Consider the following 27,424-nt stretch of genomic DNA (forward strand, 5'->3'; position numbering starts at 1 on the left):
TAACAAAGTTATATATGCTGCATAGTGTATTAGGGTTAATTAATGCAATTTGTACTAAAAGTAACAAATAAACACAAGCTTCTTTCAGCTACTCTCTCGATTTGGCCAAGAGTTTTACACCAAATTCTCTTCCTGACGCAACAGTACCAAGGAGTCTTCCCATACTCAGTTAAGGAATCTTTCACGTGCTCGGCAAATGGGCTAACCTGTACTCTACGTACCCACGGATAAATAAGTAAATAATAGGGGTGCAACGATACTCGTATCGATATTGAACCGTTTGATACAGTGCTTTCGGTTCGGTACGCATATGTATCGAACAATACAAAATTTTTAATTTATTTGATCAACTTTCCTTCTGACGATGCTGTCTGTGTTGAGCGCTCTGTAGATCTGAGCTCGACAGTGCAGCCTAGGCGGAGTAGTCGAACGCAGATTCACTGAGTGCAGGGCAAGCTAGCGAGACAGAAGTTAAGCTCTCCTTGCAACATGGCAAATTGAACCTCCCCCACCCTCATTCAGATGTGTGTTTGGAACTATTTTGGTTTTCATGTGACGCATGACCCTGAAGGTAAGCGCGTCACGGACTAAAGTAAAACAGCATGTTGGATGTGCCACGCAATGCTCAATTACATTGGTGGGAACTAGTGTGTTAGCCCAGTTAGCTCGTTAACATGTTGGCTGTCCAGCCCCACGCACGGGGTGATCCGCGGTAGCTCGTTAACAGAGATTTGCCGTGTTGTGGCGTTAACGTCATTTCAGATTAACGCTGACAGCACTAGTGGGAACACAACGAATATGACTGCACATTTACGCCGACATCACCCTAGTGCAAAGACAAGTGGAGGCAGACAAAAACAACAAGCATGCTACAAACTTTACCCGAGTCATTTAGACAGCCGTTAGCACATGATTCTCCTTATGGGGACCTGGTATGTTTAATATGCTGCTGAGAATATAGCCCAGAAGAAGCGTAAAGTATAGCTTTTATTTTGGAAAGAGCCATTTCTCTGTAATAAACTCTCTTTTCCAAAGACGAGTGATTTCTCGATCAGATAGATTAATTTTTTTATTACTTTGTTATTTCAGCAACATTAAATTTAAAAACTGTACTTTTGAGTTAAAATATATTTTTATAATTTTAATAAATGACAAATTAAAAAGGCATGAACATTTTTTTTGTATTGAAAAAATATCGAACCGTGACACCAAAGTATCGAACCGAACCGAACCGTGAATTTTGTGTATCGTTGCACCCCTAGTAAATAACAGCTTAAGTTTAAAAGCAACATTTAACAGATTAAATTTTAAAAGATTAAAGTAATAGATTAGACAATTGTTGTAATTGACAGCCATGCTTATTTTTCAAGCATTAAAAAAAATCATGCCACTTTTTTGCGTGGCTAGAAAAATGTACAGCATTCATAAAGCACTTGATATGGTTTATTTCTAATCATTATCTCTATTAATAAGAATCTTATTATAATGATTGTAGGAAGTGTATGCATTCATTTCTGGCTCTCTTCCACAGAGTCTTATAATCCGTCCCCCTCCACTCACATCCAACCGGTCGTGGCAGATGACTGCCCTCCCTAAGCCTGGTTTTGCTAGAAGTTATTTCCTGTTAAAAGAGAGTTTTTCCTCCCCACTGTTGCCAAATTCTTCCTGACAAGAAATTGTCTGGTTGTTGGGGTTTTCTCTGCATTATTGTAGCATCTTTACAATATAAACACCTTTAGAGACTACTATTTGGATTTGGGCCTGTATATATCAAATTGAATTGAAAGTTTTCTGGTGATTATCGCCACCCATATATATCATTCTGTTATGTTATGTGTTCATAAACAACCCAGTTTCTGTCATTTGGCTACATACAGTGGGCTAGCAAAACCTTAACTTCGCCAGTAGGGTTTAGGGTGGGGTTTCTTTTCTTTTTTTTTTTTTGCATTAATAATAGGAACAAGTCACCTGTGCATCTTTCAGCGCTACAAACTCACGGAGAGTTGCAAGGTCGGTCAAAGAGTCGTTGTTTGTTGAAAGAGTCGTAACAGCAAACGTGACTCCTTCTCCCTGAACTTTAACAAATCATGTTTTCAGAGGTGCTTGGGTCTTATTAAGACAACCCACGCGGGCTCCCCTGTAGTTTGTACGCTGCTCCCCATCCCTTTCAATATTTCATACAAAGTCACCCCCACCACACAAGTTATGCCCACCATCCTCACATATTTCACCTGAAGTGACAAGAGGAGGACTGATCAGTGAATTCACCTGCTCCAAGTGAATCTTTGAGGTCTTTATTATGCTTATGAATAGAAAATACTGTGCCCTTCGATAAAAACGGCTTCATGTTAAACCTCCTTAAAGCAGAGTTCATTCCATTTATTGCAAAATTATGCTGAGAATTTGCCTCAAAAGAGCATCATTATGTATATAGTTTAAATATGACTGTAATTTCATTCAATTCATTTTTTTCCTCCAGTAATTCATTTATAGAGAGATTATTAAGCAGAATATAACAATTACTGAATAAGCGACACAGTTTCAGCCACTGCTTAGAGTGCTATTAAACACTGTCCTTTCTTCTTCTTCTTTTAACAAGGACCCCCAAGTTTTACTCTTTGTGCTAATTGTCTTGCTAACTGCACTGGTGGGGTTTTGAAGCTCTGCTTTCCTATTTCCCCTTTCTCCTCCTCTGTTCCTCTCTCCTCATCTCCTCTGGCCTGCGGCTTGGGTAGCTCTCCTCTTGCTATGACTAATGATGTTCTTTCAGTCTCAAGGTTTTAGCAGGATAATTATATTAACCCTTGTCCTCTGGATGATCCCAGCTCAGCTCCTCTTCCCCAGGCATTCTCCCCTCTACGGTCTCTCCGGAATTAGACTTTAACACATACGCACACACGCACGCACAGAAACACAAATTGCGCTGTAATACAAAAACTGTTTGCATTCGCGCGTGTATGTTTGCGTCTGGTGTGAATGCACATGTTCAAGTTTTAGTGACTTTTGGGAGACTTTTTACAAACTAGTTTTTTTTTCTGCTTAAATGAAAGGACATGCACCTAACAAAAAGAAAGCATGTATAGTAAAGTAATTAGATGAGTGGCTAAACACGGGTAAAAGCCTGCGGGTGTAGGTTTGCAAATGTGTTTGCACAATGCTAATTTCTGAAAACAGATTTGTAAGTGCATTCATGGTTCAAATTTCAAGTTCATACAGCGGGTATATGCCATCAGAGAGAAGAGATCCACATATGAGTTTTGTGATATACGCAACAGCTTAAAAAGCCTAAAAAACAACTTAAAGATCCTGCAAAGATCTATATCGCCCTTGGGGGTTTCAGGACTCTGCGGGGGACCACACAACAGGAAGAACCTTGCATATTGTCCCGGAGTTTCTATTTCTTCATCACTTTTTCACCCCCCTGCCTCCCCACGAACGTACACACACCCAGCTGCCTCCCTTCATCTATTAGGCCATCTTCCTTGTTTATATCTTAAATAAAGGAGGATGTATAACGACTCCCTCCCTACAACTCACACCCAATTTCCTCTCTCCCCAGGTGTTAGTCTTTGCTGTAGTGTTCATTAAAACACATTCAGCAGCAGTAAGGACTCTGCAGGGAGGCTGCACTATAATATCCAGCACAGTCACACGGTGAGCTCAAGACAACCGGGGGCCGGCTGGAGCAAAAGGCTGGACTCTCTCTTTAGTGAAAGAGGGCTTAAGATGCAGTGACATGTCTGCCTCAGTACGACAGTGTCAGCCAGCCTGCATCATTCATGCTGCATCATGCATCATGAATATTACAATGCTGGCATGCAGGCTCTTAAATTACCACCTGCCAAGTGCCAAATGCCAGTAAAATATGTCTTGTGTGTACGAATTAATAAGGGTCACCCATCACAGTGGTCACTGACTTTTGAGGGTGCATCTATTCATGGGTGATAACATTCAGCATATGTTATTTATAGTGCAATAACTTTTCATCAGAATCATGTAGAGACGACCAAACAAAGAAAACAAAACAAAAAAGAAAGTAAATGGTCTGTATTTGTATAGCGCTTTACTAGTCCCTAAGGACCCCAAAGCTCTTTACACAACCAGTCACCCACCCATTCACACACACTGGTGATGGCAAGCTACATTGTAGCCACAGCCACCCTGGGGTGCACTGACAGAGGCGAGGCTGCCGAACACTGGCGCCACCGGGCCCTCTGACCACCACCAGTAGGCAACGGGTGAAGTGTCTTGCCCAAGGACACAACGACCGAGACTGTCCAAGCCGGGGCTCGAACTGGCAAGCTTCCGATTACAAGGCGAACTCCCAACTCTTGAGCCACGATCGCCCAAGCAAAAACGTCGATGTGGGGCTTTCTCATTTCTGTCTCTATACTAAACACAGAGATTAGTTTAACTGTAACTAAAGCGCATAAAGAATGAATGACAGTTTCTGGCTGCATGAGAGGTTTTCTAATTGTTTTTGATGCAGAATCAAAAAATCTAAGATTCTACTCAGCAGCTTCAAATACAAATGCTATTAATGACTTTTAATGATGTCACATATTTTAAGCTTTTTTTAATGTTATCATTTTGATTCATTGTCTAAAGGGGTTGATCAGTCAGCACGGTTGGTTGATGGTTCTCATCTCAGTGTGTCTGGCTTTACTGTTCGGTCACACGTCCCATGGCGCTGCACTAAAAAACACAAGGTTTTCCTTTTCATCAGTGCCGTCACCCACTGGCCCAACTGGTCACGGCAGGTGTCTGCCTCTCTATGAGTCTGGAGGTTTCTTTCTGTTAAAAGGGAGTTTTTCCTTTCCGCCGTCAGCAAGTCCTTGGTTGATTGTTGAGGTTTCCTCTCTATTATTATATAAAAGGCCTTAAGGCAACTCCTCTTGTGATTTGGTGTTGTAGAAATTGAACTGAACTGAATTCAATTAAGCAGTGTAAGGGGTGGCAGTGGAGTGACAACTTCATCAGCCATGACACTGCAGTTCCTGTTGGGAGCTTTGCATTTTAAAACTTTGGTTCACTTCTGATTCTGCTTTTGTTTTCTCTTGTTCGGATGCTTTGTGAGGTTTAGGAAAAGACTGTTGCTTGAGTTAAGACATTTCTGTCCACAACATTAACCCTACATGACTGAAAGGAAGCTCACGTATACCAGTGCATTTAAATCTGATGTCAGATGTGTTAGGAGATAGATTTATCTCGGTGTTGCCATTATAAGGTTTCAAGGTGTGTCATGATACCAGTGCCTATGAAAACATCTGCAAGACGCTGGCAGATTTGACAAAGTGGCAGTATTTGATGCCTGGTGAATGACTGATGTATTTAGGGCAGAGGCAGGCAAAACATGAAGGTGTCAAAAATGCCAGAAATGATCATGAATATAGCAAGAAAAACCAAAACCAATTATTATTTTATCTTCTTTTCCCTTCACCACACAATTTTCTTCATTTGTTAATAAAAAAAGGGCCAAAGTTTAATTTAAATGAAATTTTGAAAAGACGAAGAAGAAGAAGAAAAACCAGCACACCAGCATCAGCAAATTTAATTTGTTTCCTCACTTGCTCTTTACTCCATATCCTTCCCCTGGATATCTACATCCCACTTGTAGAGGCTCCATGGGGACCCTGCTCCTGTTTTGGAGCTATGGATGTAGTCTAGGGTCTGCTATATTCATGGCTTTACTAACACTTTTTTTTTTCTAATACGCAAAATCAAAAACCCGAAACGATTACAGGGGGTTGCCAGGGTAACAACTAAGAGCCTGTACAGTTTATAGATGTACAGTATAATGAGTATTGCTTACATGCCCATTAAAGCAAACTGCATGTTAAAGAGGGGAACTGAACATTGGCAGCGTAAATGATTTTCTTACAGACCACAAATTTTAAGAAACCAGACAATCTCCTCCTGGAACCAACTCTTAAAGCAAGTTATATATTCAGTGTTTAACTGAGTAAGAAAGTCATTTACAAATTGTGACCACATAAAGTATCACAGGAAACAGCAAAGGAAATAAAAAGCAGCATATTAATTACCTCTGCGGAGTGAAAGGCCAGCTAAAATGGTAAACATTGGAACCTGAATTGTTCCAATGTATATCTCTGTCACTCCTGGCAGGTCCCGACTGGAGAACAGGATGTGTGCTAAGGCTCCCTTATTTAGATGTTTGATGCTGTGCATATAGTACATACTTCAGAGAGCAGGTTTTTTAAAATTTAGAGCAAACTGTGCTAAAATAATGAATCACCCCACAAACGCACCAAGGAGGTCACACGTCCCAAAACACTCCACTGCAGAAACACACACAAACACACAGTGTACAAATTCACACAGGGTGTGGATTGCAAAGACAACCAAGGTCATTCCTTTGAATTTGAATTTTTGCCGGACTGTTCACTTCAGTTTTTTCCCAGTGCCGAAAACATGCAGTGACCCCTCAACAGTGAACATATTTAGAAAGTGGTGTGTGTGTGTGTGTGTGTGTGTGTGTGTGTGCGTGTGTGTGCGTGTGTGTGCGTGTGTGTGTGTGTGTGTTACAACGAATGGTAGCCCATAAACACATAGTTCCCGAGGCCTTCCCCTTGTTCGAGTAGATGTTCTTTTTAAAAACCTTTCTACAAAAAAAACCCAAGAACAAAGCAAAAAGTTCAAACTAAAAAAATGGAAGGCAGGGAAGGAAGGATTGATTCCGAAAATATATCTAAAGCATCTGTGTTTTTTCTGCTGTCAACAGTTTACATTAGATAATGACCGATAAAGTGCTCGGGAGGAATGATTTGTTTAAAAAGATATCATCAGCTCTGCTATTAATGTGAAAGAGTGGGAGGGACTGAGAGAAAACATGTGAAAGAACTGCTGTGGTTGTGAAAAGAGGCAAACTGTAATTCCTGCTCACCATCCAATAGCAGGGGTGGTCAGTTATAGATTACCTGTTTAGTCTGGAGCGAAAGTGGGAGTACACGTGAGTGGATGGATGGATAGCTGAGCGGGAGGGAAAAAAAGATAAGGTGTGGTAGAGAGGAGAGGGAACGTTTGAAGAAGCTCGTGCTGCTACGGAAGGTTGCACTCGAGGAAAATCGATCCTCTCCCTTCAGAGAAAGAAATTTATGAAGCTGGAACATAAACGGAGTCATGTCCAATTAGCTGCTCTGAATTTACAAGCCGAGGCAGGGGAGGAAGTGGGAGGGGACGTGGTGATAAAGACTTCAGCAGAAGCCAATAAGGCGTGCTGTTGATCAATGATCTACGCTTCATGGAACTCCCACTTCATACTCGGTTGCTTTCTCGTATGCTTGGGATGCACTGTGCCGTAGGACTTTCCTGCAGCTGTCATCGTCTAGCCAGGGGAAGGACGTATACGACGTGTATGCAAATACGGTTTTCCACAAAGTCATTGGTATTTAGAGATAAACACAGCTGAGTACAATCAAGAAAACAACCAACAGGAAGTAACACTGGAGACAAGATACAAGGGACAGAAGGCTTGAAAATGTAACAGGAAATGAATACCTGAACCACTGAATAACTTAAAGGAAACAAACTGTAACACAGAAAAAAAGTGAAAATACTGCCCTTATCTGCCCGTGTGAATGCAAACAGTTTAGAAAAAGCACACTTTTATGCATGTGATTATGATAAGAACTGTTTAGAGAACTAAAAAATGTGTGATGTGCTACGAATTTACATTTGAAAAGGTTCTTGCATAGAAAGTTGAATTAGCCAGTTAAAATTTGAAGGTACATCTATTACCTCTGCCTATAAATTAACATTTCAATGATTTCATTGTTTTTCTTTAATTTCTAAGTTAGACTGAAGATGCCCTTCACTCTTCCGTTTTTATACTCAATCCAATCGGTCTTCCAAACTATTTGTGATCTAACAAAAAAAAATATATTCAGAACATGTTTTGAATTCTGATTCAAGGGGCACAGAAAAAACAATTTGTAGACTCAAACCCATCAAATATGCATCATTCTGCACAGAGAAGGTCAAATATTTAGACACAATTGACAAAATATAAATTACAAAAAGTTTCTGGACCAAACTACGAGCTCAAAACCACAGAAACTAAATCGAATCTGTACAAAATCTGGCATTGTAGACAAACTGCTGGACTATTGCATTCGTTATGATTATAGTGCACTTCTCTGCCTCTTTTATCAGCCCTGTCACAGAAATTGTGTTTATGTAATATCAGGATTACACTTTTTAATCAACATAATGAGGAAATCTGGCGAGCTGCAAACTATCAGTTCACTGAAAATGTGTTTCATTTGTTGGATGCCAAAATATCCAACACTGCAATACAAACACAGTTTGAACAGTAGCATAAGTGTACCACGTAGTATAATTACACTGTTTTATGGGCACAGCACATAAAACACTTGCTTGAGGTTACTGAAATGTGCTTTTCTTTCTACAATTTAGCTAAAACCACAATCATAATACAAATGTAATTTATTATAATACTTAATACAGCCACACATTATGTATATCCATCTACCTCATTCCTGTGTGGTATAGAAATAAACAGATTCATAAAGCAGTCATGTTAAGGCTTTCTGTCTCTGGCAAACAGGCCCTGACACACAATGCCTATTAGCCTCTCTCTCTACTATTACTACAGCAGGTTGTTTAGCCAGTTGTGAGTTTTCCGGTTTCCAGAGAGGGAATAGTTGCAAGTGTCGAGTGGGCCTTCTCAGTGACGGTTGATCGAACAGAGAGTGGAGAAGGAGGGAGTCCTCCTGCTGGGTCAGAGCCGCATCAATGCGGTCTGTCATCACAGGTTAGAGCACGTCAATGCAGACCCTCCCTCTACTCCTCCTCCAACTCTCACCGCTGTAGTCGGAGAGGCAGGCAGACTGTCAGGGCTTTGACACAACTGCCCTACTCCCTGCTGTACTGACTGCTCAGCCCCCCACATGGTCTAAATCCCCTCTATTTTCTCCTCAACCCACTCCTCTCAAACACATGTCCGCAACCCAATTTAGTCAATGCACTCTTCGGTGAACACTGATGCGACTGGCTAAAAGGGGAACATACGTAAACTGACAGAAGGGGGAAAGAGATGGAGGATAAAATGAGAAAACAGAGATACAGTGGGAGAAGAGTGCAAAACGGAAAATAGGAGAGAGGGAGTGATAGCAGTGTCCCTAGAGAGGAATAGAGGAATATGCTTCAACTACAGTAAAGAGACAGATAAAGCCCCACTAACTGCTGCTTCCAGCTGCTTTCTCAGGCTCTGCCACCACATGACTCCCCTTTGATGTTTGTTTATCTTTCGTCTTATTTATTCCCCTAATTGCTGCGTCTCTGCTGTCTAAAACAGGCAGTCTTCATATCATTAAATACACATGGCCGACATGACTTCAGACAGACACGCTGCGGGGAGAATGGACAAAGACAAAGGCAGACAGGGCTGGACACAGATGCACATAGAGAGATATAATAATTATATGCCCTATAATAACCACCAATCTGCAATATGTCTGAAAATTGTTTCAGGGTAACCTGAAAATACCCTGCTCAAAAAAATTAAAGGCACATCAGATCTCAATGGGAAAAGAAACATGTTGGATATCGACACTGATATGGACTGGGTAATGTGTTAGGAACCAAAGGATGCCACGTCGTTTGATGGAAATGAAAATTAGCAACCCACTGATGCGGCAGGTTAGTCCATTTTACGAAATGTTATAGTTTTTACAGCCCCCACGTGCTCGTATGCATGTCTGACAACGTCAGGACATGGTCCTAATGAGAAGACTGTTGGTCTTCTCCAGACCCTGCCAATACTCGTATTCCACCAGCTCCACGGTGCTGAGGACAACATCATGAAGTCTGCCTTTGATTGTTTGGTCAGAGACATTCCCTGCTGGTCACTTTGTAGCTCTGGCAGTGCTCATCCTGTTTATCCTTACACAAAAGCGCAGACAGTGGTCTTGCTGATGGGTTAATGACCTTCTACGGTCCTGTCCAGCTCTCCAGAATCTCCTCCATTCTCTGTGCTGGGAGACACAGCTGGCAATGGCACACATGCCATCCCGGAGGTGTTGGACAACATGTGCAAACTCTGTAGGGTCCAGGTATCGCCTCATGGTAGTGTAGGTTAATGGAGTGTATGTAGATCGCTCCCATGATATGACATTAGCTGATATTTAATAACCGCAATTCTACAAAATACGTTTAAATCCAACTAAATAGATTTTCATTTCCTGTTTTCATGGCCAGGATGTAGTTAGGTTGTGTTATTTGGAACTTTGGAGATATATTTATAAAAGGGAAAGTCTGGACAAATAAGTGGACACATATGAATCAAAAGCTTAAAGTCTGCTGTAATTATTTTATACTGCAGAGCTTAATGTATATAAATTGGATGAGTTTGTCACTAACAATTCAAACTGTAAAGCACCAATTTGCAGGAATCAAAGCACGCTAATTTGGAAAGTTAGTACATCGTGCACTTCAGGTGGTGCAGAAGAAGTCACAGCTAGTTCATCAAGCATTTTCTTAACTAAAAACAGTGTCACACAGCCCATGGTTTGTTGGGCAATACATTTTCTGCTCACGGTGTGTTAACATCCTGCAGCAGTCAGTGAACTTCACTTAACATAACACCAATTTTGTTTATATCCTGTATTCGCACCAAACACAAGAGAAGTCTAAAAAAAAGTGTGTTTGTTCATGTTCATTAGTAGGCAGTCGTCTACTTTCTGCTTTAGCTGGCACACTGCTGCCTAACTGGTGCATTATGGCCTCATGTAGGTCAGCAGAGTTGTGTAAAATTATTGGCAGAAATATGCATTATGTCACTCGTGTCGATGCATGTGTGAGAGAGAAGAACAAACATGCAAGGGATCACATAAGCATCAAAGAAACCAAGACTACCTTTAAGGCAAAATATCCTTAGATATCATAGCAGCTAATTAAATGTATGGTTTCTTGTATAGACCGGAATTCATTTGCATTCTTTATTTTTCCCCTGTTCCTAGACACTCTTATTACCCTGCTTTCTCTTGCCCTTCCCACTCTCCTCCTCCGCTCACCTTCTCTAATTTCGTCTCCCCTGTCTCTCCCACTCCAAGCAAATAGACTGTTGTGATGGATCCAGCTGTCCCATCTTAACTTCCTTCAGCTCAGAGCTGATTCTCCCACTTTGATGACTTTGCAGCGAAGGCAGACATCTTGCACATTAACATATGATTGTGCCCATGTATTATTTGTGTGCGGGGGGACTGGAGACAGGGATCGGGAAAAATCCCAGTGCAAGCTGTCATCCGAAAGAGAGACAGAGAGAGCTACAGGAACACTGCACTTGAAAAGTCAAGAGTGTCAACATCATTCATGCGGAAAGAGTGCAAGGCTAGATGTACTCCGAGTCTTCCTGGGTTGTCCTGTGTGGAAGGAGTCAGAAAAGGAGGTCAAGGAGATGAAGCGTCCGAGAAAAAGTTTCAGCCTGTGAGACTCTGAGGCTTCCTGAACGCGAGTTAATTAACAGAGAATTTTGTTAAGATGAGAAAGCAAGTGATATTTCACAACTCGAAACACAGACCCACACAAACACACACGCAGGTTTTTGTGCTCTCCAGCTAAGTGACAGAAAGAAGGCCATTTCTGATGGCATGAAGCCCGTGAGCCTGAAAATGCACAGCAGCATACCTAGAAACCGCTCGCTCTTCCTCAGCATTGTGTTTAATCTCCAGCTTCTAGGCTTTGGACTCAGCCCGCTTACATTTTCAAGATGAGACAGATGAGATTTATCACTGAAGATACAGGAGATGAGAAGTAGTGATATGTTCGGCGCTGTCAGTCACTCAGTGCCGGCATTAGTCACCGCGCCTCAGCTTCTCTGATCTGTTGTCTGTCATCGACGCTCGCAGGCAAATGCATCACACGAAGCAGAAACACACACACAAACGCGCACGCACACACTCGTCTCATTTGAAACACGTTCGCTCTCGCGCACGCACCGTTCTCTCCATGAAAAAGAGATGTTCAATTTCAGTCTTTGCTAAGTGGACAGCTCGTGTCCTTCAGGAAGCAGGCAGTAAACAAGGCCTTGTTGGTGGATGGATTCTCTGTGGCACATCCTGTCAACTCCTCCAGTGATCGGAGAGAAACTGAGGTAATCTGCGCGACTCTGTGTAAGACTCATGGTGCAGATCAACTGTCTCGATTTCTTTCCGTTTTAAGTTTTAGTCATCATAATTCATATTTTTGAAAGTCCCCCCCACCCCCCAAAAAAAAAAAAGGATGCAAAAGGAAGATTGAAGTAGTCATCTCGTCAGAATACAGAGGCCATTCTTTGAATATTTGATGCAGACGGATAGGTGTTCACTCCAGTGGAACAAACTAGATTGGAGTCCAGTCGCTCATCTGGAAAAGGCTGTAATTTAAAGTCGTAGCTGCCGAGTGTCCTTAAGATCCTCATTTCCTTTTTTTGGCAGAACTTCAGCCTCTGGATCAGCCCACCTGGGCCCTGTCCTCTGCTGAGGTCAATTGCCCAAAGGTGCGCACACACACACACAACCACAGAAGCACCTACGCTCAGATGCTTGAATTTCACCGGCACTAATTGCAAACAATAATTTGCTCAGAAATGACGGTGTCAGAAAGCAAGTGGATAAATGGATTATCAACAGTTGTGGCACCTTCAGTGTACTCTGATTTGTTTTCTCTTTAAAGTCCAGACTTAGTTGGGGGGGGGGGTTGAGAAGGGAAGAACAACATTAACATATACTTTGACTCACAAATAAATAAGCTGATAAAATTACACTATGCAGATCTCATAGTACCATATCACTCAAATAGAGTACGCCACTCTCGGACTGCAGGCTTGCTTGTGGTTCTTTAGCTGTGTTTTATGGAACCAGCTCCCAGTTTGACTTCGGCTGTGGCACATGGCTGCTCTTCCCTGAGTCTGACGTTTCTTCCTGTTAAAGGGAGTTTTTCCTTCCCACTGTCACAAAGTGCTTGCTCATAGGGAGTTGTCTTGTCGTTGGGTTTTCCTTTCTAGTATTGTAAACAAATGTTGTTGCAAATAACATTGAATTAAACTGAATTCAGTCATTGTTTTTGATTTTAATTAATTTATGATTAAACTAATCAGCTGATTCCACTGTTACTATAGTTACATATTAATATTGGCAATAATAATTTGTGTAATGATTGCAGCGTAGTAATATCTTTACAATATGTTTTGAAAGATATTAAAAATATGGTAACTGTCACGGTCCTGGGTCTCCTGACCCAGCGTTTTTAGTTCTTTGTGATTTTTGTATTATTGTACTTGTGTGTGATTTATTCTATGGCTTCTAGTTTTGATCCCTTGCCCTTCATGTCTCTCTGTGTCCCCTCTGTTCTGTGTAATTGTGTGTCTTTGCATGTTTGAGTTTCTTGTTTTCTGTCACTCTGCATTGTGCATTATGTTCTCATGGTTGGTTTTTTGTTACTCTCTCTAGTCTAGTCTCTTGTGTTCCCAGCTGAGTATTTCCCTCTGTGTATTTTGGTTCTTAGACCTCTGCCTTATGGTTTATGTCTCTGTATTTCTTAGTTGCTGTCTCCACTGTGTCAAGTTCGCGTCTCTGTGTGATACTTCCTGTTTTACTTTGATGGTCCGTGTCTCATGTGAATGCGTCCTGCTTTGCTTGTCTCGTCAGTCCTGATTTCTCCCAGCTGTGCCCTCCTTCTGTGTCTCATTCCCCTCGTTACTTCCCAGTGTATTTAAACCCTGTGTTTCTCTGAGTCAGTGTCGCGTCGTCCCTCATGCTGTGTGGATCTCCCTGTGTGTCTCTCTGTGAGTTTTCCAAGTTCCCAGTTTAGATTAGTTTGTATGTTTTTTCCCTGCCAGCAAATAAAGCTGAGTTTTGAGTTCACCTCCCTGAGTCTGTGAGTCCTGCACTTTGGGTCCAACTCCTGCCTGCCGCACAGCGATTCATGACAGTAACATACTTTTGATTAAATAATTTAATGAGTGCATTATTTAAATTAAAAGGGGGTACTGTATGTTCATTTTACAAACGTCATGGGCTACTAGCAGTCTAATATAGAGGGCCATTACTAACACGAATGATGTCATGAAGTGAAGATCCACACACTCCAAATAACTTCTAAATAACATTAAAATTGTAAATTATGTTCAAATTCCCAATGAAAATATTAGTAACAATAAAATAAATCAACATAGATGCCATACTAACATTCACCTAGGTCTCACCAGTAGTTTGATATGCACCAGTGATCCATGTCAGACTACTGGCTACAGACTACTGCTGCATATCAGATTACTATCAGTGATGCATCACTCTGTACTGGAATTCATTTAAATAGCAGTACAGTCCCACTGCTTTTTTCTTTGTTTGTTCATTTTTTTAAATTGCCTGGCAGCGGTTTTGTGCAGATATCAGGTGTGGTGTACGGGGGTCCTTAATAGACCAAACTGAGGTGATCTGTATTTTATCTAGGTGTGCTCTAACACTATATCACCGGTAATTAATACTGAAATACCTTCAGGCATTATGTTCCATACAGGGCTCCCTTGTTTCAAGACAATACAGTAAAAAATGTTATGTTTGTTGTTGTGATTTGTGTGTTTGCTACCTGAAGACCCTTGTAAAGTTCAGTAAAAGTTCTGATGACTGCGGGCTGCTAAACGCTACCAGTTTCTATTTCATTTCATGTTATTATTATGGTAAAGGACCTTTACCCTGTTCCAACATACACAGTTATACTGAGAGTAATCACAAAATTTTTAAAAAGGGATTAGTTAGTTAGTCCAGCTATTACACTGATGTGCTGGCAGATTATCCCATTGTTACCAACATATTAAAAATACTACTACGATCACTGTTCATTGATATGTTTAAATGTGGAAAAAAAATCATGAGTCAAATAAATAAAATGTAAAAAAAAAATCATATGAGTATTTATTACTCATATCTCATGTGTTCTACTGTCAGTTACTTCTCTATTTCATATACTATTATACTACTGGCTATTATAATCATATTAATGTTCAGATGTCCTATAAAGTGGTAGTACTAAATATTGTACAATGTGTGACAAAGGGCTAATAAAATTTCCAGGAGTACAGATCGACCTTTTTAAGTTGCCCCACAAGCCAAATATATTTAGTTTAATATTATATGTGATTAAAAGAAAAACCTCACCTATGACTTCTTGCACCCAAAAAATTTGAAATAATGTTCTGAGAAGATTATCAAAATAGCTGCTGATTTATTTTCTATCACCTGACAAACTGATGAATTAAGTGTTTTTGACTCAGTTGGGACTTTTGTTACCCGGCAAGGTTTTTTTTAAGCAGTTTAATTCATTGCTGTCACTTTAGACTGTCAGTGTGAGTACAGCTGCCAGTAAAATACAAAAAAACAGAATCAGATGGACTGGCAACTGTACAAACTTTACCAGCAAACATCAAAATAGAAATGGGCGCTGAAGTTCTGCCAGTACTTTCTGAGAAAGCACTGAATACATTTGAGAGCAAAAACAGAGTTAAGTAATAAACCTATCACAGTGACAAGTCTCAAGGGCATCGCGATTTTTTAACTATGATTCTGCTCGTCTCGTTTGCTTGGTACAAGTGCGCCGGCGAGGCCACACTTAGTTGACTCTTTGTGACGTGCTGTGATTTAGAGCAGCGGTCTCCAACCTTTTTTGCGCCACGGACCGGTTTATGCCCGGCAATATTTTCCCGGACCGGCCTTTAAGGTGTCGCGGATAAATACTACAAAATAAAACCAGTACCGGTACCGAAAAACAGAAGATTTATTCATAACACACGTGAAAAGACCCAGGAAAACCGAGTTAAAAACGATAACAAAATAACGCTGAAAAACGATAAAAACCCTGAAAACTATACATTTCACACCTGAGCCTCATCTCTCGCGGCCCGGTACCAAACAACTCACGGACCGGTACCAGTCCGAGGCCCGGGGGTTGGGGACCGCTGATTTAGAGTATTCGCTAAAGAATTAAACACAAGAACAAGAAGTGTGCGGCATGTCTGTGCACAGGGAACTCAGCAGTCCACAGCTGCACTTTGGTGAACATGGAAAATACAGAGTATGATTAACACTGTAACTGTAACCTGGGTGTGATTACAGCTTATTCCCGCAGCTTTATACACAGTCAGCTCTCACACATCGCATGAACATTTTGTCTTACGGGTGTCCGTTCTATTTCTGTTTAAGGTGTAAGTGTAACCTCCACGCCTCCCAGTGCCTGCCAGATGAGGATGGCGGGAACCTCCAGTGCCAGTGTGAACACAACACCACAGGCCAGGACTGCCAGCGCTGCAAGAAGGGCTTCAAAGCCAAGTCCTGGAAAGCAGGTTCCTACCTGCCGGCACCCAACGGAACCCCCAACACGTGTAAGTTAGAAATAACATCACTGACTCTTTTTAATAACACCTATCAGCCTTCTTTATTATAATAGAGCTGCACAACTGTAAGACTACTTTTTGCGGAAGCAATCTGAACCGTGGCTTCCATCGTTGCAGACTTATGAAAGAGGTTTTCTATCACTCTGACGTCCTGCATAAAAGCAGGCTGGAAAAGAAAGAAAAGGGTGAAGAGGCTGAGTTGTTGTCACCTCTGTGCAGAGAGCACATCAGAGCCGTGTCATGACGTGGGAGTGTGTGGGGAGGAAATCCTCTCAGTAGCCAGCTACAGTAGCTAGATATGATAAAATAATAATCTAGGGCAGCCCCTCCCTAGCCTTTCTCCTTCCAAACAGACACTGAGACACTTAGGAGCACAAGAGATGCACACAGAAACCCGCAACTGCACACCTGTACTTGTGCACTCACACACACACACAAACACACTGCAGAGAATGGCTCTATTGTTAGCCTTTTGTTTTAAATCTGCCTGACATTTCCGACCCAGTTCTAATGGTACCGACGCAACTCCCGAGCCCACCGCCCATTTTTTCTTTTTTTTTTAAACTGAATCCCATTAGTGGAATTTTAAAAATTCAAATGTTTGCAGCTCGCTCCGTCGAAATGCTACACAAAACGGCCACGGCTCACGAAAGAGCCTCTACAGATTGCATTATGCATGCTCGGGCTAGGCTAACTGTTAGTACAATCTCGGGGAAAAAAAAATATGCAAGAGAGGCGAAAGTTTTGATGCGAGTGTAGCAAAGTGGTAGTGCTCTCTTAAAACATCCATATGTGATGAGCGCCCGTGAATATGGGGATTAGAGAGAGAGCAGCAAGATAAAATTAGGAAGAATGGAGGAGGCGGGTTCAGTAATTACTTCAGGACTTTGAGAGGTAGTCCAAAACAAGCCTTTATTTTTGCAGAGCAGCTCTTTAGCTCTCTCTGCCACCTGAGTCTGATGACTGAGGCAGAGTCAAGTCTTTAGGCAAACTGAATGCATAAATAAACAAGCTCTCATCTCATATCCTCTTCCCTTTTCTTATTCTCTTTCAGGTACAATTGCTGGTTCCCCCTCTGGTTCTAGTAAGTAATAATGCAAAGCGAAGCAGAAGAAGTGCTATTCTACTCTGCTTCTCTCCCTGTCTCGTCTCGGTCCCCTTTTTGTTGCATTGTTTTAACCCCACACCTCGCCATCTGGATCTCCTAAACCCCACCCTGCTCTCTCTCTTTGTGATGTTCAGCTGGCTCTCGACTCAGTCATTCCTCTTCCCCCCCTCTGCATCTCCTCTCCTCACTTGCTCCAGCTGAAGCCCCGCGTGCTTCATTATTAATAGGCCTCTCTGTCGCCCATGTCCTTTCATCCCAACACATCACACTAACCTGCACAGGAGGATTTCTTCCACAGTTCTGCTGTTTTTTTTATTTAGACTAAAGACAGTTCTGTTGATGGATTGAAGAAAAGGGGCGATGAGAGAGGGCTGAGTGAGAGAACGGCGGGTGGATGGAGCAGAAAAGGGAGCTGAGCGAGGGAGAGAGAGAACAAAAAGGGAGAGAAGGATGTGGGCATATGTTAGTGTGTTGTAATGCAGTGTGATTCCGGGTGAGGAGCGTGGGGAGGCAGGAATAAAAGGGAATTTGATTAGGGATTCTCTCTGTGGAGAGACTCGCAGCCTCCGAGCTGTTAGACAGAAACGATCGGCAAAGTGGCAACATCAACCCTGACAGCACTGGGCTTTTCTCCACATGGCCCAACAGTAAAGGCTGATGCATGGATAGACTGAGCAATTGGACTGCACTGCAGAAGCCTTCTTTTTTAAATGGTCTCCTCTGACAGTTAGACACAACTGTCTGGTTAGTTAGAGAATGAAAAGAAAAAAATTGGTGTTATTTATCAAAGAAAATAATGATTCTAGCTAATGGGATGATTACGGGTTCGGTTTTCCAGTTTCAGCCTACCCACACATTTAGCTTCTGTTTATTAATGGAGATCTGTACTTGTTGTTGCCAAATAGCCACAACAGAAACTTCATCTAGGACGTTTACCGCTCCCAAAGCTGATGACGGGACAGAGGTGAAAGCTGGAGTTGAAACTAAGGGTGAAACTGAAGGTGAGGGCGGGCCCGAGGGCGACGTGGAAACAACCACAACCATCTCTGAAGCTGAACGGTCTCCCGCTGTTACCCACAAACCACTTCAGGAAGGTGCGACAAAGTAGATTAGGAATAGGTAGATTGAAAGTTGATGCTTTATACTTTTTCAGTATGTCCTCAATATGATGCAAAAGCAGTTCTGATGAGCAACGTGCCTCTGTGGTGTTAATGCTCGGCCTGTCTCTAATGGTAATGTTAAAAGCTGGTTGTCTTATCTTGAGAGCAAGGTCATCAAGGTCATTCAGAGTTTATTCATTCAGATTGAATGATTTTTGAGCAGTCCGGGATAGATGTGAACATTTCGGTCAGCCGCCTCGATATACTGTACGGTAAAGTGGCCTGTAAAGCGCGGCTTGCTTTCATACTAAATTAAATCCTGCTATTTTGGTAAGCAGCAGACCTCTCATGTTGTACCAGGAAAGCACTTAGAAAGTGGGAGGAGCTGTGATAGTTTTTTTTGGTCTTAAGGAAATCCATTAAGAGCATGTTTTGAACAGCGCAGCAGTTTTGTTGTTTGGCTGACGACAGGAACTCAAAGAACCCACTCATTTGCTTTGATTTAGGTGAGCCTGACAGGGGCTTTAACATTACATAAACAGGACTACAACCCTCAGAGAGCCTTTTAAAGTCCTGTTTGAAGGACACAAACTTTACAGAATATCTCACGTAGACTTTTAAATTTAGTCATAATGCTACAATAAAGCAATACAATGCATTCCCAATGGGGCCTCAACCTACAGCTTCTTTTATTATCATTTACTTCATTCTTTTTCTTTCATTAATCAGACAAAACGCAAAATACTGAATTAACAATTGGAGAAATGTTTTGCAATGAAAAAAAAAACACTGGACTGAGGGATTGAACCAGTGTTATCAGTGTGTTGTGTTACAGACTTTGTTTGTAGCAGCCTGTTGCAAGAACATAAAATGTGATGTAATACACGGTGGAGGCTGTGTCATGGTTTGGGGCTGCGGTGAAATCAGAGGTGTTGAAGATCTTGTCAATAATGATGGAATTATGAATGCAAAAAAATACTTTCAGCTTGTGATTCACCATGCAAAACAATCCTGAAAAAGTTCCGAATATCAAGAACTGAGGAGTGGCTCAAGTTTTAATACATAAAAGTTGTTTCTGCTTGACTTCTATCTGTACATACCAGATATAAATGTACAATATGCAGCAATATTAAAAAATATACAACACTGCTCTGTTACACTTCTGGTAGACCAACGTGAAAGATCATCCTATTGTAGAATTGTATTCTTGCCTATTTTTAATCTCAGCTTTAGAGAAATGTATTTGGCTTGAATCTGACCCCGATGTGAGCAAACCTCTGTTATCTGTGTGTGTGTGCGTGTGTGTAAGTGCATGTGAATGTGTGTTTGTGAGCAGGTGTGTTTAGATTTATGGCGAGCATATGGTGCAGTTCAGTAAAACCCATAAATCATCTTCATCCCCTCCTTCACCTCCCAGGGATCTCAGGTCTTAGGTTCCATTCTCACAGAGTGTTCGCCACTACTGTTTGTACATGCACACACTGATGCACACGCACACGCGCACACACACACACACACACACACACACACACACACACACACACACACACACACACACAGGTTTTATTATATCATGTAACTGAAGGTCCTGACTTTAATATCTAGATCAAATAACACCATTAGTCTTGAATAATACAGCATAAACTGTTATTTCATTTATCTTATTTAAGTGTATCTTAAGAACCTTTTTAAAACCTCCAGGTTAAAAGTAACAATACATACTTTAACTTTTTCCCACTTATAATGCTTGATTTTTTTTATATCCACATAAAAAGCCGGTTATATAAACAATATTTTCAATACTATTACCGTTTCCATGAATATAAAAATGAAAATCCAGGCTTAGTTATTCATTGATTTTGATGTAAAATCAAACAATGATAAGTTGTATTTTTAATATGTTCTGTGCTTCCCGAGCAGATGTACCTTTTAAAAAACATTACAGCAGCTTATGCTTGGACAGGATGTTATAGTAGTCGCAGCCTTTGTCGTGCCTCTGCCCCAGTTAAGTCAGTGAGCATGCTCAGATAAGGATTAGCGATGCATTGGCAAGAGGCTCTGATCCAATGAGCCCGTTGCCTATTGGTCAGCTGGACAGATGGGTGTTTGGTGAGTGGGGAGGGCTGGTGGGAGAAACCAAAATCCCCAAACCCTGTCGTACATCTACCTATCCAGACGCATGACCCCTCGTGACCCATGACTCCATCGTTTATCCAAAACCAGATCCTCTGGGCTGAAAAAGAGCCATACAAGCATAACCTGTCACATGCTGAACCGCACATGCAGATGACCATGTGTGCACACACACACTGATGATGCATTACTCTACTGAATTACTTGCATTTTTTGAAAAGATTGAACTTGGCCTTGGTCTTGGAGAGATTGGATCATGTCTGGAAAATCATGTGACATATTAATAACATCCATGCGCTCTGCCACCGTCAGGTGTTCGGGCAAAATGTTAACCGCCTATGAATCCCAATGTATTCATTAGTGTGACTCTAAATCAATGTTTAACACTCCGGTAATAAATGATGAGAATGCTAAGACTGACAGGTGGCATTAAAAATTATTGTTATACTTTTTTCCCGGGCTACATTAATTGAAGTGACAAATGATCTCATTACATGCAAATGCATAAAAATGCCAGTGCGCGCCAGCAGACACTACATGCTCGCTTCAGCACGCGCGCTGAGGCGAGGTGTGTGCATGGAAGAGTGTGTCATGGGACAGTTAGTGAGTCCATTTGCGCAGACAGACAGGCACATATTAAGGGATTTAAAAATGAATCAGCTTAGACTGCCAATGCATTATGTGTGAGAGTGGTGGCACTGTTGCATGGCTGGAAATGATACAAAGACTTATTTTTTAATTTTTTAACCCTTTTTCTGTATATACAGAGTCTATTACATTCCACAGCTCTGTTTCTGGGGTCGGAAAATCACATTTCAGCTCTCTAAACCCCCCATTATTTCAATACAAGTGAAGGTAGGCGCCGTGTGAGACTCACTTAATGTAGTTTAGTTTCGATTGCAGTAGAGTGATATTAGGATTGATAGCTATGAGTGCGATGGTTAAAATGCCTTCCTTTACATCTGATTCAGAGTTTTCAAAACCCTCATACTCAAAATCCACTGCTAGCCCGAGTTTAAAACCTACCAGATTCCTCTTCTCCATTCCTTTCCCGGTTCTGCTTTCAAACCTCTCTGTGGAACTGGACAGCCTACTGTCCTTCCAGAAATAGATTTGTTACATTGTTGTAGAATGTAGAATGAGTTTTATGATGTACTTTTCACCAAACATCTTACAAAGAAGCTTTGATCTTGTTCTCATCATACAGGAAGTTTAAAGTATCTGACTGTTCTGGATCTGTAAGGGGAATAATCCTGTATTTACATGTATTACACTCTACAAACACACAATAAGCCCAGAGACAGACTGGTGACCTGTCCAGGGGTGTATCCGCCTCTTGCCCCGTGGTAGCTGGGATAGGCTCCAATCCCCACCCACCCCCCACATGACCCTGAACTGGATAAGCGGAGAAAATGAATGGATGGATGGATGGCTCAATGGAAACATACACAATATATGTCTTAATTAAATTATTATAAATAAACCAACTGCAAAATAAATATATTAACGATGCAATAAAGTGAAGTGTAGAGGAACCGCGCAGCTAGTATTACCACTCAGTTATTCTCTCTCATTAACTGCTTACTGATGATTCACTTAAGTGGAAAATAGCATGACGATCAACCCGGACATTTCCGCGGTTTCAATGCAGTTTCGTATAATTAGATTATGTGGCAATCTGGTGCACCTCTGTGCAGCTGTGTTACATTTATAGTGATCCAGCAACTGATTTGTAGCTGTTTTGAAGGTGAGAGATAAGCGTTGCCATTATTTGTCATTGTTTTTGTCTGACGACAAAGCTGAGTGTGTGCAAACACATACGGACACATCCATGTAAGTGCAAAGAAAACGGCGTAATACACTTTGACAAACACTGTGTGATTTCATTTTACAACCGCATTAACAATAGTCACACCTTTTAGCAGTCACAGCGTTTTCCAGAAAGGACACAATTTTCAGCACAGAAAGGGTTTGTGGAACAGCTTTTTGAGTTTAGCCTGTCTCAGCAGTGTGAAATCGCACTTTCATTGCGGGTTCTCACTTCCGTTCGTGTGTGAACGTGCGCATACTTGTGTGTGAGTGTGTGTGTGCGCGTATATGTGCTCATTTGAAGGGAAAAAAGGGGGGGGAGCGCTAGGCTTTCTTTGGATAAACAATCTGAGGCAGCATCTCTTATGCTAATGCCATAGCCTGCACATTCCTCATTGCATTTACATTCTCCGTCCTCATGCAACTGATGCAACAGACAGCAGAGCTCCACCAGCAGAAACCCGAGTTACAGAGAGCTCAGCCCCGCTAACACACAATGTGTTACCCACCAGCGCTGCGCCTAAGCCTCTACTGATACCCACGGGAGAATCTGACACACTTCATATTACAACAAAGGTTCACCCTCCATCACCATCCTCTCTGCCAGAGCAGCGCAGAGTTCCCCTGACACCAGAGGAGTTTACGCCTTCAGAAACAATCCCCGAACACTTGCATCTGTCGCATCTAGTCCTGAAGAACTCTGCACATGGCTCAGCGGTCGATCAACATCATCGCCACCACCGACAAAAGATCACAGAGGAGCCCGATGTCCATCTGCTGACACACCATCACACGAGCTGTGTTAAAACTGGGGATAAATGCTCAGAGCTAAGGCACAGTAAGACATAGATAGCAGTAGATACAGAGTAGAATGGAGGCCCACAGAAATGAGAGTAATCTAATTTAGAATGAGATCGTTTTACAGCCAGCGTGATGGGGTTTACAGGGTGTCAAAGTCTTTTAAAATGGGCAATTTTCAGGCCTAACATGCTTTTATACACAAGCTACCATCACTTTTACGCTCACCATTATATCATATGTCTGAAGCCTTGCTCAGTTTAGGTGCTGACAGTGAAATCCACTTAATGTGGGTGAATGAGCGTGTGAGAAGCTACAGAAAGAAACAGAAAGTTGGATTAGTTCGGCCGACATCGTCTTTGCATCATTTAAAGTCACAGAGAGAACTGCAGAGCATCAGAGGATCGGAGACTGAGCCCAAATTTATGTGAACTCACTGCACCACATTTTTCTTTAAAAAGACTGCCGGAAGCATTGTGCATAGTGCCGAGATGAAAACGATCCCGTGTCGTTTGGGGTCATTTTCTGCTGGTTTTGGCACAGCGTCAACCTGCCGGTGAGGAAGCAAATGAAGAGCTCCATCACTGTCATGGTTTACTAAGCCCAACTGACTCTTACACATGCCCTTCTTTCAGTCAGCGCGGAGCAAAGGGGGAACACCGAAGGCTCCGGCTGCCAGCGTCTCCTGTCAGATGGTTCGAACTGAGCTGATTGAGATTAATGCCAAGAATGGTTCGGATCACTCCTACCCCCCCAAGGCAGCGCGGGTTACTGAGATTAAATGCGTTTATGCTCACCGCTGTGCTACATCAGCCAGTTGAAACAACTGTGATTCAGAATCCTGCTTTCCCACAAGAGAGTTCATCAGCCGGTGTGTGCGCTCTCTCTCACTCACTCACACAGCTGTGACAGATGTGGGGCCAGAGTAGGACACGAGTAGAGGTAGGCAGGGGTTACTATGATGAGATGTAATGATGGCGCAGTGCCAGTTGTGTGAAACGATCCCGGGTGCTCTGAGAACAGCTGCTGGCGTCCCGTCTCCCTGGAGGCCCTTGGGAGAGGGAGGGATGAAGAGGAGGAGCGATGTGGGCGGGAGATTGCCTGAAGGGGGATGCTCCGCAGGGGAGCGGGGGACGCTTGCAGGATGCCCCTCTCTCTGGGCAAGAACAACTGGAGACGTACATTGCTTGCATGAAAAACACCTCAAGGGGGGGAACACAGATGGAGGCATGCAGGAGAAATGTATTCTCTAGCGGTCTAGTGATCATTAGTCCCTCGATCACGTGCACGGTGTGGTCACATTATGGGATTGGCTATCTGTATTTTTAACCATCTCTGTGGTGGATTTTTTTTTTTTTTTTAATTTATTGAACTGTGCCGCTCTGTGGTGCAGTTAACGGAAAAGGTGTAAGCTGGAGGTGGTTTGATCCACAAACTGAACTAGTTTTACATCTCTCTTCTCTAGCCCTAAGAACTTGAAGCAAAGGATTCTGGGTATGGCATAAACCCCTCTGGGAAAGTGGAATATACAAAGGAAAATGCTCGAAAAAGGAAAAGCAGGAGCGAGTGACAATTATAAATGCAGCAAAAGTGGAATGTGTCTCTGGTATTGATTTGAGATGTTTTGTGTGACTGTGGCAACAGAGAGCACGTTAGATCTAAAAACCAAGGAAATCCACCCATAAGAAGAATTTGCTCCGATATCCATAGCGTCTCATGAATAGTCATAGTTCTAGTTTAATATGATAAAAAGACAACAAGAGCAGAGGTGGATCATCCTCCTCCATTATGCGAGGGAACAAAGTGAACGAGTGCAAAAGCAGTCAGAACATTTCATGACATTCAGATAAAAGGAAGTGCATGTCATTTCTTTCACACCCAGAGTGAAAAGCTTTTTCCCAAGCCCAGGGCTGAGGCCCCTGATGGGCCAATCCGCTATCTGACAGAGAGAAAGGCAGAGAAGAGGAAAACAAGGTCTCGGAGGAAGAGGGGAAAGCAGGCAGACGATATCAGAAATCTTTACCCACTGCAGTATCAGCCTAATTATAAAGCTCTTATTGTTCAGGTTGTCGAGGATAGGTGCCTGTAAAATAGCTTAACAAGAATGGGCATCCTGTGAGGTAACTGTGTTTGCGGCGTGCCAGTCTCCCACAAGTCTTTCCATGAGACACAAAGCAACAACGTCCTCTGAGCATGGGCAGAAAAGGGAGGAAGAGGAGGAGGAAACAGAGAGAATATTTGAAAAGACGGGTATTTCTTTAACTAAGTGGAGTAAATTACTCGATTTCTTTGAGTGTTCGGTTTTGTGATAGAAATGTGACAGCTCATGATTCTTAACTGAAGCAGAAATATATCTAAATGTCGCTTCTCGCTGACAGGCTGTCATTAAGCTTATCCAAAATGTTGGCTCCAGTACATTTATTTGGTTTTAGGCTTAAAAAGAAACACAATTTAAACCCAAATGCATTATGCAATTAAACAGATTAACTAGCGCTAGCTTAAATTTGCTCAAAGAATTCAAATACTGTAATGTACTTTCGAGTTATATAAATAAAACTGAATTTAATTGAACATGTTTGTTACATTATGTTTAGATTTAGGTTGCATTTGATTTAATATAGAAGGCTGATTCAATAAAAAGTGTTGTAGGTAGGTTTCTGACGATTATTGTGTGAAACTCTTTCAATCAGCTAAAAAATACCTGCGCACCAGCATAGACGGCAGGTGCATTGGCGGAAAACTTCTGCAACATGTTAATTAAAACTCGGTAGGAAGTCACTTTATGAACAAGTTGGTAATTATTTGTACTACTTGATATTTGTATTTCGTCTTCATCGGTTTATATATTTGAATATGTGGGAAAAAACTGTGTAAATTTGTGAAAGATCTTTGCCATGGTGTTGTTGCTAATGAGTATAGGCTATTTTGGTGATGTTTTCTGTGCAGGTAAGAAAAGGGTTGGATAGATGTTATTTATGGTTAGCTTCAGTCTAATGCTTTGGGTTTTTTAAAATAATATTCTGATTAATGGCACATACATGTGAAATGTGCTAATCACACTTTAAGTTCTGACTGGATGATTGAAACATTTCAGGAGGATGTGTGTGTGTGTTTGTGTGTGTGTGTGTGGTGTTAGTGAAAGTATGGACATTAACTATATACCTGATAAAGGTCAACCAGCCAAAAACCTTGTGTATGGTAGTTATATTTAAATTATAAAAGAAAGTCGTTAAAATGAACATTTAGGTAGCTTTGTTGGATTTCTCAAAAGTGAAATATAGATTAGGTTTCACAGATTGATAAGATAAGACTGTGTTTTTATTAGGTCCTGTGGACTTAATCCCATTGGAAAAGTAAATGAAAACTAACTCAGGCTGATTTTACACTGGGACAGTACAAAAGATGGACATAGTTAGGAAGACGTCACTCTATTTATTTGTGTCCCGTTTTGAAGATTTTTCTTGTAGTCGATAACTTGACGTTTTGACGTTTGTTGGCTTCACTTTCCAGACTAGAAAGCTATATTTCCTTTTACATAATCTGTAACCCAACCGGTAATCCAACCAACCAAATCCAGAAGATTACTTTTAAGTTCATCAGGTGGAATTAAACGAGGGCAATCAGATGCCTTCATTTCTTCTTTTAGTTCTTTCATCTTTTAAGAGGCAACAGAGAAACAGGCTGAATCAAGATGTGACTCTTTATGTATGTTAATTTGATAATTTGGAATAGATCAAATTAATAACTACATCTTGCATTGTTGCTTTTTCTGCAAATGAATATTTTGGATTATGTCAGAAACCCACAAGTCAGAGGAACAGCTGCATGAGACTCATGGCCACAAAGCTACATCTTTGTTTGAGCATGGGGAGAAAACGGAGGAGCATTCAGGAGGAGAAACGGAAAGAAAAGGTATCCCTTGTGTATGAAGTGTAGCGACTGTAGTTAGTAGCTCAGTGTAGTTAGTGGTGTGCATGGTAAGTAGATTGCACTTTGTAACTTAAAGCAAAAAACAAAAACTGTAAACAGTAGAACTGTATTTAAATTTTTGTTTCTTATGTTAATCGT

The 27,424-nt window shown here is 41.6% G+C and overlaps 1 protein-coding gene across 1 annotated transcript in view; it reads left to right on the forward strand.

Moving 5' to 3' along the window:
• Window positions 1-27,424, forward strand: part of ntng2b (netrin g2b) — a 79,589-nt gene that overhangs the window by 29,146 nt on the left and 23,019 nt on the right. The window contains 6 exon segments of the mRNA XM_085464097.1: window positions 16,218-16,396; window positions 17,463-17,492; window positions 18,422-18,610; window positions 21,517-21,578; window positions 21,580-21,604; window positions 27,155-27,268. Of these exon segments, the coding sequence (XP_085320223.1) occupies window positions 16,218-16,396; window positions 17,463-17,492; window positions 18,422-18,610; window positions 21,517-21,578; window positions 21,580-21,604; window positions 27,155-27,268 (599 nt within the window).

Source organism: Copadichromis virginalis, linkage group LG7 (genome assembly GCF_057382275.1).
Source record: "Copadichromis virginalis isolate Kocher_CV1m ecotype Utaka linkage group LG7, C_Virginalis_male_GT1.1, whole genome shotgun sequence".
NCBI classification, from domain to species: domain Eukaryota; kingdom Metazoa; phylum Chordata; class Actinopteri; order Cichliformes; family Cichlidae; genus Copadichromis; species Copadichromis virginalis.